A 15,266-nucleotide genomic window follows, 5' to 3' on the forward strand; every position below is an offset into this window, starting at 1 on the left:
TTCAAGCGGGTAAACGTATTTGCTGCAAACAACAATCTGCGACGCAAACTTTGCTTTCAGTTCAGCTCTAATAGAACTCAGTTGGTTTTACGGAGGCGAGCCAAAACAAGAAGTAAAGACCACAAAATTCCCTAAATAATTATCATAAATAATTTTACGGTTCTACCTCTTTTCACCCCTATTCATTTAACCCCCTATCCTTTAACCCTAATTTATTCACCCCTCTATCATTTAACCCCTCTATCATTTGACCCAATCATAGGATCTTAACTTCATGCTGCGAATAGATTTTAAGAAGATCAGCTGAAGTCACCTACTACAAGTTTGCTACTATGTACCAAATAAAATGACCAGGTATATTGCTAAAAATTCACTGAAATAAAAATTTTTTAAAGAAATGTTCGTTTAATGTGTTCACTTTTCCTGTGTTGAGTTAAACGTAATATGTATGGTGAGTATAAAATTCGGTTCCTTTCAGTTTCTGTAAAAAAAATCAGTTGAGAATAAAATTCGGTTCATTTCATTTTAACAACAAAGGTTCATTTCAGTTTTTGAGATAACAAATAGTTCGTTTCCTGGCGTCCAACCAAAAATCAGGAATTCCATCAAACTTCATCGGAGACAATAATTCGTGAACAGTTGATCAAACATTTGGTAAAAAATTTTTTTTGAAGACTTTTATGAGTAATTATTCAGCATTTGAACAACAGGCAATTTAAATTTAAATCAGAAGTTAACTGGAATGAAGATAATCTTATAAGTTATCGATATGATCATGGCAAGGCTTCAACTGTGCATTCAGTTAGTTTTTAAACTATATTAACAAAGTCTACCAAAATGTTAATGCTTCTGAAATTTATCGACATTTTTGAAAATATACTGAGTTGTCATGCACCCTTGAAGTTGGTAGAAAGTAGTACAAAAAAACAACAAAAGCAATGGTTGACAAAGGAATTACGTGGTCTCATAAATGAAAAACACCGTCTCTTTAATGCGTGGAAGAAAAACCCAAAACCAGAGATTTATAATATCTACAAATCTTTACGCAATTGAGTGAATAGAAAACAGAAAAAAGCTGCAGATGATTTAACAAAGAATTTTTTCCAGCAGCTACCAGCTTCAAAAGAACAATGGAAATTCATCAAAAACAGGATCAACTCCAACTGTCAAATAGGAAAAATTGACAAATTAAGGGGAGGTAGTCATTTTGTTGAAGATGACAGAAAGATTGCCAATATTCTTAATAACAGTTTTGCGAGGCTCGGTTTATACAAACGCAAAGACGTTTCTCCAAACAATTCTTCCCTAACATTTGAGGGACCGGAAATTAGCTTCGGACCAGTCAAAAGAAAAGAATTGTATAATGTTATTGATAATCTACTTAAGCATAAATCGTCCGGACCGGGCTATATACCAGCATGGGCGCTAAAAGATAGTAAACTGTCTATTGGAGCTCATTTACAATTTGTCGTCAATGAATGTATAAACAAAAACACGTTTCCTTATATTTTGAAAACAGCCCATGTTACAACTGTTTATAAGAAAGGAGACCGACTAGAACCAGAAAACTATCGACCCGTATCAGTCACATCAACTCTAGCAAAATTTTTGATACTACTTGAACAACTAACTCACCACCTAACTCTTAATGGTCTGATTAACAAGAATCAATTCGAACTTCAAAAGCAAAAGTCCTGTCTCGATATTATCATTTAACTGAAAAATTAAACCAATGCGTTGACGAAAACGAAATTGTTGTCACACTTTTTCTTTTTATTAGACTTAGCAAAGGCTTTCAACTCAATATCTAGAGACGTTTTTATGAACAAAAAAGGTTGGTAATTGAAGAGAAGGCAGGAATCTTATTAAACTCCTTCCTTTGTGATAGACAACAGTGTGTAAAAAATGGGATAGCAAAATCAGATTGGGCTGTCATAAATCACGGTGTTCCTCAGGGAACTGTCTTAGGGCCCTTAATTTTGATACTTTATGTCAACGACTTCAGTGAAGCTGCATCAACGAATTGTGATTTATTACAGTTTGCCGATGATACAGCAATTCTTTATCATGCAAAGAATGAAGCAAATTTGCAGCTATTAGCTGAAGATATATTAAACAGGAGAGATCAATATATGAAACAAAACAGGTTAACCTTGAAGGAGGAAAAAACGGATTTAATAGTGTTCAGGAACGAAAAATTGCCTACCATTGAAATTGTCGATTTCAAGTGACACCGATTGGAAGCATCTGAAAAATTTAGATTTTTAGGTGTAATATTTGACGCGGAACTGCCATACAAAAATCAACTAAATAAGGTTATCAGTAGAATGGCTTCAGCAATCAGATCATTATATTTGGTTCGTTATCAGGTACCGTCAAAAGCAAGAACAAATCTTTTTAAATCTCTAGTTTTATCTCATTTATATTTTAGTGCGATTTTTTTTCAAAATTTATCATCTTACTCTATTGACAGAATTAATAAACAGACAAACTGGGGCATAAAAGTTTGTTGTATGAAAACCAAATACGATACTGCCAGAGATCTACTTCTGGAGACTAAAATTCTTCCAGCAGAGCTCCAAATAACACGGGTGTCAATAAATAGGTTTTTCAATATTCTCCAACAAACAAGAAATCGCTCTAATAAACATTTCAGATTTTTAGAAAACGTGCCAATTATTGCAAACAAACGAACACATAACCTTTTCTTAGAACAACAAAAATGTAAGTCAAAAGGGAGTAATGGTTCAATTGTGCGTAACTTTATTCGATTATGGATTACACTTCCAATTACAATTAGAAAAGAAACGTCGAAGACAAAATTTAAACAAAAGGTTACAGCGGAAATGCTCAAACGACACGAAAGAGTTCCAATAGACAGAAGGGTTGCAGGATTCAAACATATTTTTTATTAAACTATTTTAAGAAAACCGAACCTTAGTTTGTAATGAATTAGAAAATAATAATGTTTGATTAATAAATTTATAAGATGTAACATTAACCAAGTGGTTATTTTAATTTACATGTTAATTAACAGTAAAAGAAGAAGTAATTTATCCTTTGAATCATAGAACAAAGTGCTGACAGCAATCACGAAGTAAAAACAATTGATACGCAGAAAGGAATGAAAGGAAGGGTGCGGGGCTCAACGACCCTTTCTAATAATACTGACATATTTAATCGAGAACTCACTAAAAATTAGAACCTTAGAGTATTTCAAATTTTATATCTCACGCGAAATGCAGTTGTGAGATAAAATAATTAAAGCTGAACAAGAAAAAACAAAAATTGAATAAAACAAGCAGTAACAGTGACATAGTAGCATTTGAGTTAAATTAGCATGGCTGGTACTACCCTAGACGTTTAGGTACTGAAATTGACTAGATAAAAGTAAAATAGCAAAAAAAATTGAAGCAAAACCAATTAAAAGCCGAAAAACTCTGAACCTTTAGCAGGTTTCAAGAAACGCCTGTTAACACAAAGAAAATCAATCTTTTAACAACCAAAAAAAATAAAAAGCCATTTGTTTGCTTACCAAAATCTCTGTTTTGAAATAAATAAATTTAGTTAACACTATGATAAAACCTCGTTACCAGGTAAAAATCGAAAGCTGAAATATTTTCAGGACTGACGCCATTTTTTCAAAAAGTTATGAAGTTTATCTGCCCAAAACTTAATGGAATTGCGGCTGGCATCTGGATTACAACCTAGCTTTTCTTTTCTGTAGGCGCTGTCTCTCATCCTTAAAAACAACTTATTTATATAATCTTGTTGAAGCGTTCACAAAACTTATCTTAGAGCAAATTTAAGCAGTACATAATTGCGTAACTCAAATACACACAATATTTGATTGTCTACGAATATGTCCCAACAAGTGTCCCGCCTATAGAGGCAAAAATTCAGAATTTCCTGCATAATGTAGAGGTTGTCAAAAACAATACCTTGACCTGTTCTCGAGTACAACCCCCTTTAATTTTTTTTTATTAAAACACAATTTCAAAATCTTAAAGCAGTATTGGCATCTTCACAATCAATCAGCTTTTCAAAAATTCGATTGAGATACCTTCTCGAACCATTTACAACTTTTTCCAATTCTGTAGGTTTTGTCAGAAAAAATCGATTTGAGAAGAAATTATATTAGATTTAATAAATTTAATTTCCTCTCAAATAAGACTGCAGATTGATGATCCGATGTAGTTTCACGCTAACGAACATTTATGTTGGGATGAAAAAACTTTTTGCATATATAAAGTGGTCATCACAATAGTCTGAAAGTTGGTTTTTACACGAGTGCAGCAACTTTTGGCGCTAGCTCAAAATTGTTTGATGAAAATGCTATTTTATAATTCTGAATTAGCAAATTACAAAAAAGCCTTGTGTTTATCTGAAAGCAACTTAAATACACTGGGGAAAATTACTTTCACATTCTGAACCAAAAAAATGCCGTCTTTTTTCGGCAGACAAAAACGAAAACGCTTCGCCACATATTAGTAAGATAAGTGTCCGCATACACACACACACACACACACACACACACACACACACACACACACACAAACACTTCACATATTGACACAGCAGAACCATACAACCCAACGCACAAAACATTTTACACAAAAAAACACCAACACCAAAAAAATTAGAACTTTTTTCAGGCAAAACTTCAACACTCAAGATTCATTACAGTTCATTTAGGTCTTCTAAATTTCTTTCTAAAAAACTACTCAAGGACTTGTTGAGGCAATTGTATCGGCAAATGTAATTTTGACAAAAAACTTTCTTAAAAAACTAATTTCTTATATAGTTTTAATATTTCATGAGCACAAGGGGATGCATATTTTTTGACAAAATTCTCGGAGATGTCGCTAGCGAGATTTGAAAACAAACGATTTCAAATTTAGACTCCCTTAAAGACGTCAGTTTTATTAAACAATAATAAAAAAAATTTTCTAAATTTCAAATTTACTGACAGTTTTTGCCCTCTGGCTCCACTTTCAAACATTTAAAGGAACCAACTCTGTCTAAAAAACTCTCTCATTATCTTACTATGAAACACGCACACGACAAACATTACACATACGAACACACATACATACAGCCACACAATCCCAGACATAAGCACAAACAAATACAAACACAGACACGAAAATAAAAACAAATTTATTTTTTTTTCTTTTGGGCATCTGATCTTTACTCAAGTTTATCACCAATCGTCTAAGTTCTGATTTTGTTTTCCGAAAAACCAATTGCGGACTGCTTGTGGCAATTGTATCGGTAATGGTTAAACTAACACTCAAATTTAAAATGAACTTTTTGAAGCTTTTCGAAAAGTTTTGTCATTTTCGATTTTTCATGAGCATAATTGGAGAATTAATACTTTAAAATCTCGAATACGTTTTCCCTGAGAAAAATTTAAAAAAACACAGAATTTTGGCAGTTAACATATATCAAGCCACAACTAGGAGCAAACAATAAATACCTTTTCTTATTTTTCAAGATTTCTGACAGTTTTTGCTCTCACCCTCTATTTGTGTCTAACATTAAAAAGATTTTATTATCTATCATGCATACATACCTTCCATTTGGAACATGAAGACATATACGTACACCCACAAAATTGAGCGCGCAACGACACAAGCAAACACTTAAAGACGACTATTGCCACAAAAAACATTCTAAGATTTTCTCTTTGGCATCTGACCTTTGCTCAAGGCTTGTCACAATTCCTTAAGGCCTTGATTGGTTCTTCCCACGAATATAAAATGTGTACTTTTTGAGGCAATCGTATCGGCAATCGCGATTTTCACACTATAGTTTACAATGAAATTTGAAAATTATCGAAATTTTTGTTCTTTTGGAGGTTCCATGAGCGTAAACGGCTTTCTACAGTCTTAAAGATCTATTTTATCAGCTAGATTTAGTAAACAAAAATTTTAATTTTGACTATTTCAAACCGGATTTCATAGCAACTTTATATAATTTTTCCAATTTTTCGAAATTTCCTACAGTTTTTGCACTGCACCTCAAATTGTGTCTAACCTTTGAAGGAACGTTGAAAGTTATCCTTAGAGTCTCTCAAGTAATACCGTTGAGAATAATTCGTTATCACTTGACTTTCTTTCCTGGCCCTTTTGCTGTTTTAAGTATCGATGAGTTTTAAGGAAACAGAAATTATTGATTTTCTTGTGACCTGAAAAAAATCCTTTTTCTTCATTAAAAAAAAGCTCACACTTCACATGAAGAGTTTGAGGATTAAACAACTTTTTGAAATTTTTAGCCTGCAGACCCGTCCAAATCCTGGAGAAGATCAGTTCGAAAAGCAAACTCAAAACACAGAGACGTAAAAAATATTTTTCTTATAATTTCCAAAAAAAATAATGCATAACATTTGTAATAAAATTTTCAACCAGACGATCCAAAAGCTCACCAACATTCAAGTTATTTTGTATTTCATTTTTCTAGAGGATGTTAGTTCGAACGATCTGCTTTGACAAAATGAAGAAAACAAATGAAAAAGATAAGAAAAGATTTCCATCTTTCCTTTTCAGTAATTTTTTTTGCTTGACTTGATGGAGATTTCAGGAAACTGGTTTGCTTATGTCTCCAATTTACTTAGAATACTGAATTGGTTAGTTCTGCTGAAATCAGAAAAATTGTTTGCAAAAGGCACTCTAGAAATTAGAACAAAATATATATTTTTCTGCTATTAATATCACATTTTCACAGTTGATTTTTGCTATTTCGCTAATTGATCTAAAATTATCTGAGGTCTTCAATTTTCCAACAAAAAATGGTCGTTACTGTAGTTTGTAACCATCAGAAAACATGTAGAAGGTTAAAAAAGATTTTTTTAAACGAAATTTGGTGAAAAAAAAACATAATTGATCTTTTTGAGAATTTTGGTCAAGTAGTTTAAATTGTTAATTTTTAGTCTTCAAACTGTAAAGAATTACCAATGACAAATCTCCATTTAAGCTAACTACGTTTTCCGCAAATTTCTCCGTTCGTTTTTATAATAAACTTCAACGGCGATCCCCCCTCACCAAACGAAATATTTTTTTTTCCTTTTCAATTTTTCCTTCAATTTTAGAGAGTCCCCCGTTTTGAAATGTTTGATAATTTTTTTTGTAAAATTCAAAAACTAGATCCTGATGGTGTCTTTCTTTTTTCTCTACGGTGCGTAAACAAAAAGTGAAAATTTGACTGAAGCCAGCCTCGCATATATATTCCCCAGATGGACCCTTTTAACCTTCCGTTAGCAAAACTTGACTTTGACCAACATGCGACACAATAAAGATTATGTTTATTCAAGCGTGAAATCAGTTTAATCTGACATCAAAATCATTTCGTTGCATTTGAATTTCTTGAGCTCTTAAATTATCGGTTGACATACCTAAATCAAAACTAAGTTTACAACTTCATAATTTAACTTTACAAGTTAAATATAAAGTTTCATGAAGCTGCAAAATAAACAGTATTTCACCAACTTTAGCTAAATTCTAATTAACTATTTGAGAACGTTGCTGAAGCGAAAAAAACGGTATCTCGAAACAAGCTGTTCAACTAACCTAATCTAAGTTCAATAAAATTTAAGAAATTATTCATTAACATTCATTAAAATTTGATTTTCCCCGCTGATCTAATATATTCCTTAAATAAACAAAACATACATAAGAAAAAGTCGCGGCGGTTCGTTTATCGACAGACAAAATGTTATGGAATACTAGGGAAAAGAATTTCGTTTCATAGGTCCAGATTTCCGATAGAAGACCGTGTTCTTTTCCCACTTTCCACCGCGTGTTTCATTCCACCTTTATTGCTCTCTACAGCTTGTGTTACGTTAGAATATACATAGCTATACCGAAGCAAGGAAAATATTTAAACCGTGCGTTCAATTTTGCTTTCAAGGCCTAAGACGCTTTTCTGCAGTGTACTTTGATAACTTATCAAGCTAAATTTTAACAGTAGCAGTAAGAACGCTAGAAACGATAAACGCAAGGTTGTTTATAAGTTGCATCTGAACATTTTGATCACTTTTTAAGCGTTCATCGTGTTTTCATCACTCAGAACAACAAAACTCGACGTCAATTCTTCGCTTATTAAATATTAAACTAGAGTTATTTTGGTTTATATTACATATTTGCAGAATACGCCGCGTTAAACAAGTTTATCCGTGTTGATTGTGATTTACTGACACTGCAAAACTGGTTTTCAAGGACAGATTATAGAATTAAGTATATTAAAGTGTTACCTCGACTCCCAGTAACCTTAAAACTTACCTCAGCGGCTCTCAAACCAACGCTAAAATAATCTTACTTTCAAATTAATCCTTTTCTTTCCAAATTTATATAATAAATTTATATCAATTTTTTCGATAACTTTTAAGTAACTTATTTTAAGCACATAGCACTTATAATCAATCAACATATATTTAATAAATCATCGTTCTCTAGCAAAAAAATTGCAAACAAAACGGAACTATTATTTTTATAATTTATTAATTAGTTTCGAATTATTTTTGTTCTAACCCCAGAGGAACTTGCCAATGTTACTGGATAATCTATACCCGAACTATTTGCAATTAGCCGAACGCTACTCTGAAAACACCAAAAGGAAAAACTACTTCCTAGCAGCATGCAAGATGTTCCTAGAAACCGAAGTGAACGAGGAAGACCCCGAGTTCTGGACGGTTATGGAGGAACTGAACGAAAACTCGCCTTTTGGAGGTTTAATTGGGCCTGACGACTCCAAAATTGAGAAGTGGTTTAGCTGGAGTAAAGTCATCAGGAAAGTTGAAAATTGCCATGTAATTGATGAGAGATAAGGTTTAACTTCAAAAAGCTTTTCTGATGCTCTAGGAGTACTTCTGACCAAGTTTCAGGACTTTTTTATGTTGAAAAGAGAGACAAAAAGGCTAACTGCTCGTCTGCTGACGTCATTTTATACCGACAACGTTTGTCATTTTGAACCTCGAAACGAGAGTAGTATAAAAAGTTGGCAGGAACCTCAACGGAGGTGGGGGGGGGGGGGGGGGGGGGCACTTAAACTTAATTCGGCCGAAAACTTAATTTGGTCAGATTTATGGGGGCCAAAATAAAAAAATGTCAGAAAATTTAGTTATACAGAAAAAAACGGGGTGGGGGCAAAAAGTGTCAAACTGGCAACAACAAATTTAAAAGAACTTTTACAAAATCTAAAACATAACTGACCCACGTCAGAAAAATGCTCGCGAACGACAATCATGCGGGTCATCTTTAACTTTAGCCTGCTACCAGAGAATGGAACAAGTAGAGCGCCAAAAAAGTTACTTGAAAAATCAAATCTGCGAGTGAAGATCAAAAAACAGACAAAAACCGAATAAGCAGCATGACTAAAAATATATATGCTTCAGCACTGCTTGAGAGCATAAAATTATAAATTCTTAGTGACAGAACGAAATGAACAAAAATAGTGACAATTATAGTTTGATGAAAGTAGATATGCTTAAACGACACAAAAGACGAGTGATCTTACCAAATGCAAATGTGAGTCGCCGGAAAAATGATTTTAAAAATTTTTTGATGTCAGGATTTCAATTTTCTTCAGTAAAGGCTATTATTGAGCTCTAAATTATTAGAAATTAATTATTTGTTGTAATAACTCATCGAGGAAGTTTCATTCAACATTCCGCCGCCTGATCAGATGGGGAAATAACCTAGAAAATTTAATAAAAGTTACTGCTTCTACAAAAAAAAAAATTTTTTAAAAAAGCTCCAAGCATATAGTCGAGGTAATTTACATCAATAATTATGTTTAAGCAGTCAATCTCTTCATTCATAGAATTTAGCATCTCCGGAAACTACATTTATAAAATCAAATGTCTTTACCAAGTTCATATAATCTTGCGCACGTCCTGTCTTTACTTTTAGTGGAAAAATTTATCTCTATTTTGGCAATGTTCAACTTCATTTCGCTATCAGGTTACATGCAGTGCTACATGACGCAGCGGGACACTTAAAAACTAGACATGGCTACGGACCAGGGTACCCCTACGCGTGCCCGTGCTGCCGCTGTTGCAATTGTCCCAACTGTGGCCAGGTGTCTGGACTCACTTATTGCCTCGTTGCCAAATTCAAATGCCCGACATACAACGAAATCGATGTTTGATATGCAAAATAATTGTTTTACGATTTCAAACACTAAACAGATTAAGATAATTTGGATCTCTTTATTTGTAAATCTTTAACCTGTTTGCATTTTAAATCAACTTAAATTTTTAATTTTAGAGTTAATTGTCAATCTAACGGTTATGACCTTGAATATATTCGGATGTGTGCTCGAGCGATGACAAGAAATCCAGTTAGAATTAGACCAGCGATTGACCACGATTCAGATTGAGATAACAAACTAGAAGAAGAGCATAAACCACTTAACCTTGGACAAATTGCTCTCGAAGTCAATCGTAAAAAAACACTAGAAGGGAAATCGAAAAAATATTCTAGAACAAAAGCGCAAAAACGGTTAAGCAAAAATTTTGCATATAAACCAGTCGCACATGTTCACAGAAATTGCTTCAAACTTCGTTAGCGAGCAATCATCAATTAAAAACTTATCTAACTAAAAAAAATTTTAAAACTGATTCAGACCCCAATTTTGCGATTAACAAAAACAATAAGATGAGTTAGAGCGGTACACTTTCAATAAATCGTCATGCTTATTTTGTTCTAAATTTAGAGGATCTTTTAACGGCTAATCAGACTTCGTCAAAATCTGTACGCTACCATGATGCATAAATTCCGCAAACAACCGAGTAAACTTTTTGGAACAAAATCTTGCAGTCAAGATTTGTGGAAAACATTATAAGAAACATAGTCAAAGCTTAGGAAACAAATGATCCCAGTTCTTGGAAACTTTTAATGCACTTCAAATTGTTTTAAGGGATGAAATATCTGATAAAAGGACGGGATGCACTTCTTTTTGTTAAATCGCTCTCTAATTGTTTTTTTTAATCGTAGCATGGAAAATTTTCCAGTAGGTGATAGGAAAGCTCATTTTGCTCAATTTGGTAACATAGCCACTCAAGGGAAACAAAAGCCAATAGGACGGACTCTGCAAATTGTCTGCGTGATTATTTGAAATCTAGTGATTTACTTCGGCTTCCACAGCTATGGTTTTCCGTTGCTTTCATTTAATAACTATGCAGTACAAGGAAAACACAATCATTGGAGTAATGCTAGGAAAATGTTAAATAGAAAGATCAGCTGGAATTCGTCAAAGTTAATACTGCCGAACGATCATCATTACTTACTAAAGAGCATCATTGGCGAGTATCTAAATGCTGGAACCAGACACTTGTTGCTGAGCAACATGTTCAAGGACAGCACCTGGTAAGCGAGGTTGAAAAATAGTTCTAGCAGGCAAATTTAGATCCAACTCCATCAAAACGCCAGTAAAATCTGACGACAAAAATTAAGCAACAGCGCAAGAAACTGACAAAATCTCGTCGCTAGGGTCCTAGTTTTTAAATGTAGTTCGCAGGTTTTTTGGATTTAGACTTAAGTCAACATTTTGGCACTTTTTCCGCCAAATAAGTTGAATTAGTCTTCAGACTTTAGCTTTGATCATTTTAGTTATTAATTGCGTAAGTTTCAATTGAAATCCTAATTTGTCTGAGGACTAGTTACAGGTAAGAACTAATTAGCAATTAGTCAGTATAATCAATAATTAGTAAACAGAGAGACGCATACCGTTCTTTCTAGATACCGATTTGCTTTTGAAAGTATTAAAGACTTGACAGACCTTCAACAATGCTTATTGCCTTTTTGGTCGTTTCAAAATAAATAATTTATCACCCTGTATGAATCCTTCCGCTCACCTGAAATCAATCTAAAAAGATTTCAATTTTTGCAATTTTAACATTTCTGTAGAATTGCAGCTTCGCAAAAAATTCCGTTTCCCAATTTAAACTTTTTTGCTAAATCGTGACAAGATATCATTGCAGTTTTTTACATCTAGTTTTGAATTAATAACAGAAGTTTAGCAAATCAGTGTTGTCCCTCAAATGCTTTGTTGTTTATTGACGATATTGTTCAACTCTCTACACAAGCAAGAGTTACACGGTAGTACCAAGAAGCCAAGCACACTTGAATGTTTTAAAAAAAGCGTCGAAAACAGTTGAAACAATGTTTTGGGTTTTGTAGCTGCCGCATCATAATCGTCCAAACATTTTTTTCAATTTTTCAATTGTATTTAGATCCAGACTATATGCTGTCCATTCCAGTACCTGTTGTTGTTGTTGTAGCTGTCGCACAGCTTCTCAAGTATGGACGCCTCTTCGCGGCAGAATTACGAGCGGGCAACCGCTCCCAGGATCCATACACACTGTCCACAGAAACCATTCCAGTACCTCCCACTCTTTTTTTTGGAAAGAATTGTTGAACATCTTTGATTTATGCACGGGAGCATTATCTTGCAAATAAATTCTTGAAAATTCATTTTTTTCTTTTTTACTACTTCCGTGAATTGTATCATAACAGGAGAAAGAGGCATGGGTCACTCTTATGCGTACAACAGATGTTTTGTCCTTGAAACTGATGTTATTTAGGGAATTTTTGGATACATGCTTTGCACTGGATATTGACTTTAAGTTGACTTGTTTTTGTTTATAAAATTTTGACAATTCGTACCATCGCAATTTGGCAAACAGGAAAAAAGAAACGGCGATCAAACCATCTTTTTTGTTTTAACAGAGAAGACAAGAATGAAACCTCCTCTAAAATTTCATAGTTTCACATTTTTCACAACTTATCGCAAAACACGGTTATTGAGAACGAATCATGCTTGGAGCCCAATTTTGCAGCTAAAACAGAACTAAAAGAGGTGAACTTAAGCTTTGAGCTTAGGGTTCAGTTTTTCATGCTTCTTTTTCACAGTTAATCACACTTTCTTGGAAACTGCAAATTACAGCGTGATATCAATCGACCAAATTAATGAGGCAACAATTACTGAGTTCTAGACAACTTGAGGCAAATCTTCTTGAAAAATTTATGGGAACCCCAGTTACGACTTAAGAAGGATGTTTTTTGTTTATAGAAGATTTAGGCTTATACTAGAAGCGATATTTGCGGGCTATATCAGGCACGGATATTCTTTTCAAAGAGAAACAGAACGTCCCAAGTGATTGTTTTTACCGTGTTATCGTGTCAAATTGAACAAAGCAAACTTTGGGTCAAAATAAGTTCGAAATAGTTCTGCCAATCTCTCGATTTTCGACCTCCGCCTCCATTTCTGAGCTCTAAAGCCTGACTTTTGCCATATACTAAAGGAGCACAAATAATGCTGTTCATAAGTTTTGGTACCACGGTGTGCATCGCAAAAACCCAATATTGCTCTCATACCTGACAGGTCCATCACTTCGGGGTGAAAGTCTTGCAGTGAACTGATCTGACACTGAGCCACAAAAGAGGCATCTGCAAGCTGGACCTGGTCCTCTCCCAGAGCCTGGTTGTCAGTGACAGAAAGGACACTTTTCTCCATCTCAAGCAATATCGCTGCATCAGAGTTGACAGACTAAAATGAGGATCATAAGTTCTTTTCTCAAAATCGATTACATAATTAACGGTTTATAAAAAAGCATCTAGTTCAACTAGATTGCTAGAAACATTTTAATATTGCAAACTCGTCATTTGTAATATTTTTAGTACAAAACACGGCCCAATGAAAAAAGTGAAAAGGTTCCCTTTTCGCAACAGCGCTGCTAACAAATGGGCAAAGCATATGCTTGCTCGCGTCTGTGAGGCGGGACTAAACAAGCGCAACTATAATAAAAATGGACCGGTACTGAATTCGAACGAGCATCACTAAAACTCAAGCCTAATGATCACTCATTCTTTAATTCTTTCTTGGCACTCGAGGCTCTATTTCTTTCTGGCAATAATCAAGAAGCAGAGCTTTTTGTCAAGCTATGCATAATTTACATTGGGTTCCTCTCTCTCTCTCTCTCAAAATTAATTCTAACACCATATTCTTAAAATGGCGCATCTTCAAATGAACTGGCGCCCAACGAACAAAACTTATCATATCTCCATGCAACTCTTTCGTGATTCAAAATTGTCCTCATTCATGTTCTGCATATTTTTTGGCAAAGTTCTTAATTTATCTATTTTTCGATCGATCTGTTTCTGGTCAAATACCGTATAATTTAAACATCTAGTGCCTCAGAAAAAAAAACATTATTGCGACAGTCAACTAAAGCATTCAGCTAAATCAATTTTTTTACAAAGAGAAAAATGTTTCAAATCCCTATATAATTTGACCGAGAAAAGCCCCATGGATTTATCACTTATTCTCTAACTAATCATCAGTACAATAAATAGAGCTTATTGTCGCGCTATATTAAATTTAAATTAGGCTGTTCTCTCTCAACCTTCCAAAAATCTCCTTAAATTTGCATACCTCCAAATTCACATTGAGAAGTTGAATTGAGAAAATAGAAAAAAAGTAGAATTGAAATAAAAAATTTATTGGAAAGCGTGTTTTGGCAGTCATAAAGAAAGAAAGAAAGAACTAATTTCTCCAAGTACTCTATATTAACAGAAAATACGGCAAATATCAATTTATAAAGAGACTCTGAGGGGACAGATGACAAGAAATGCAATCGTGGTCATCCAAGTTTCATTTTCCTTCATTAAAAGGTCGAGGTGCGAACCAAGCAACATCATTAGAGCAGTACTGTATTCTATTGTGTCACTTCTTTGCAAACATATGTTTCGAATCAAGTAATTTCTAGCAATGGATTAGTTGCGCCTGCGTATACTCCCCTCAGTCTGTTTATGTGCCAAGTCTTTACTCTGAGGTCAACGGCAAACAATAGAAACAGTTAAATGGAAGATGTTTATTTTAAAGGGACTTAGAAGTTTGACACAAAAATAAAAGATAAAGAGTAAATTTCACACGCTGGAGTTTTAAAATGCGCTGTACTAGTTGAGTGTAAACTTCAGAACAGATGTGAAGCCTGATAAACAGAGAACGAACAAAGGATGATTTAGAGAATTAACAAAATTGGTGAAATCGTTAGCACACTAGATTTCCAAGTACAAGAAATTGGTTTGAATGCAATACTGGTCTATTTTTAAATTATTTCCCCTTTTCTAGACACTAACAAGTTATTGACAGAGATCCTAGTATCCAAGCCTTATGACTGAGAGAGACAAGAGACAAAGTAGTAAGAAATTGGAGATACACAACCTAAGGGAGACTGACAGAAATATTGTGCATAAGATAATGTT

General features: G+C 33.9%; 2 protein-coding genes across 2 annotated transcripts in view; one reads left to right on the forward strand and one right to left on the reverse strand.

The window, feature by feature from the left end:
* Positions 1–15,266, reverse strand: part of LOC142344897 (uncharacterized) — a 217,429-nt gene that overhangs the window by 109,358 nt on the left and 92,805 nt on the right. Inside the window, exon 20 of the mRNA XM_075396946.1 lies at positions 13,377–13,548. Within this exon, the coding sequence (XP_075253061.1) occupies positions 13,377–13,548 (172 nt within the window). The remainder of the gene's footprint in view (positions 1–13,376; positions 13,549–15,266) is intronic.
* Positions 1–15,266, forward strand: part of LOC142344898 (inositol monophosphatase 1-like) — a 599,876-nt gene that overhangs the window by 26,839 nt on the left and 557,771 nt on the right. The window lies entirely within an intron of this gene.

Source organism: Convolutriloba macropyga, chromosome 8 (assembly GCF_964194025.1).
Source record: "Convolutriloba macropyga chromosome 8, txConMacr16.3, whole genome shotgun sequence".
Taxonomy (NCBI): domain Eukaryota; kingdom Metazoa; phylum Xenacoelomorpha; order Acoela; family Convolutidae; genus Convolutriloba; species Convolutriloba macropyga.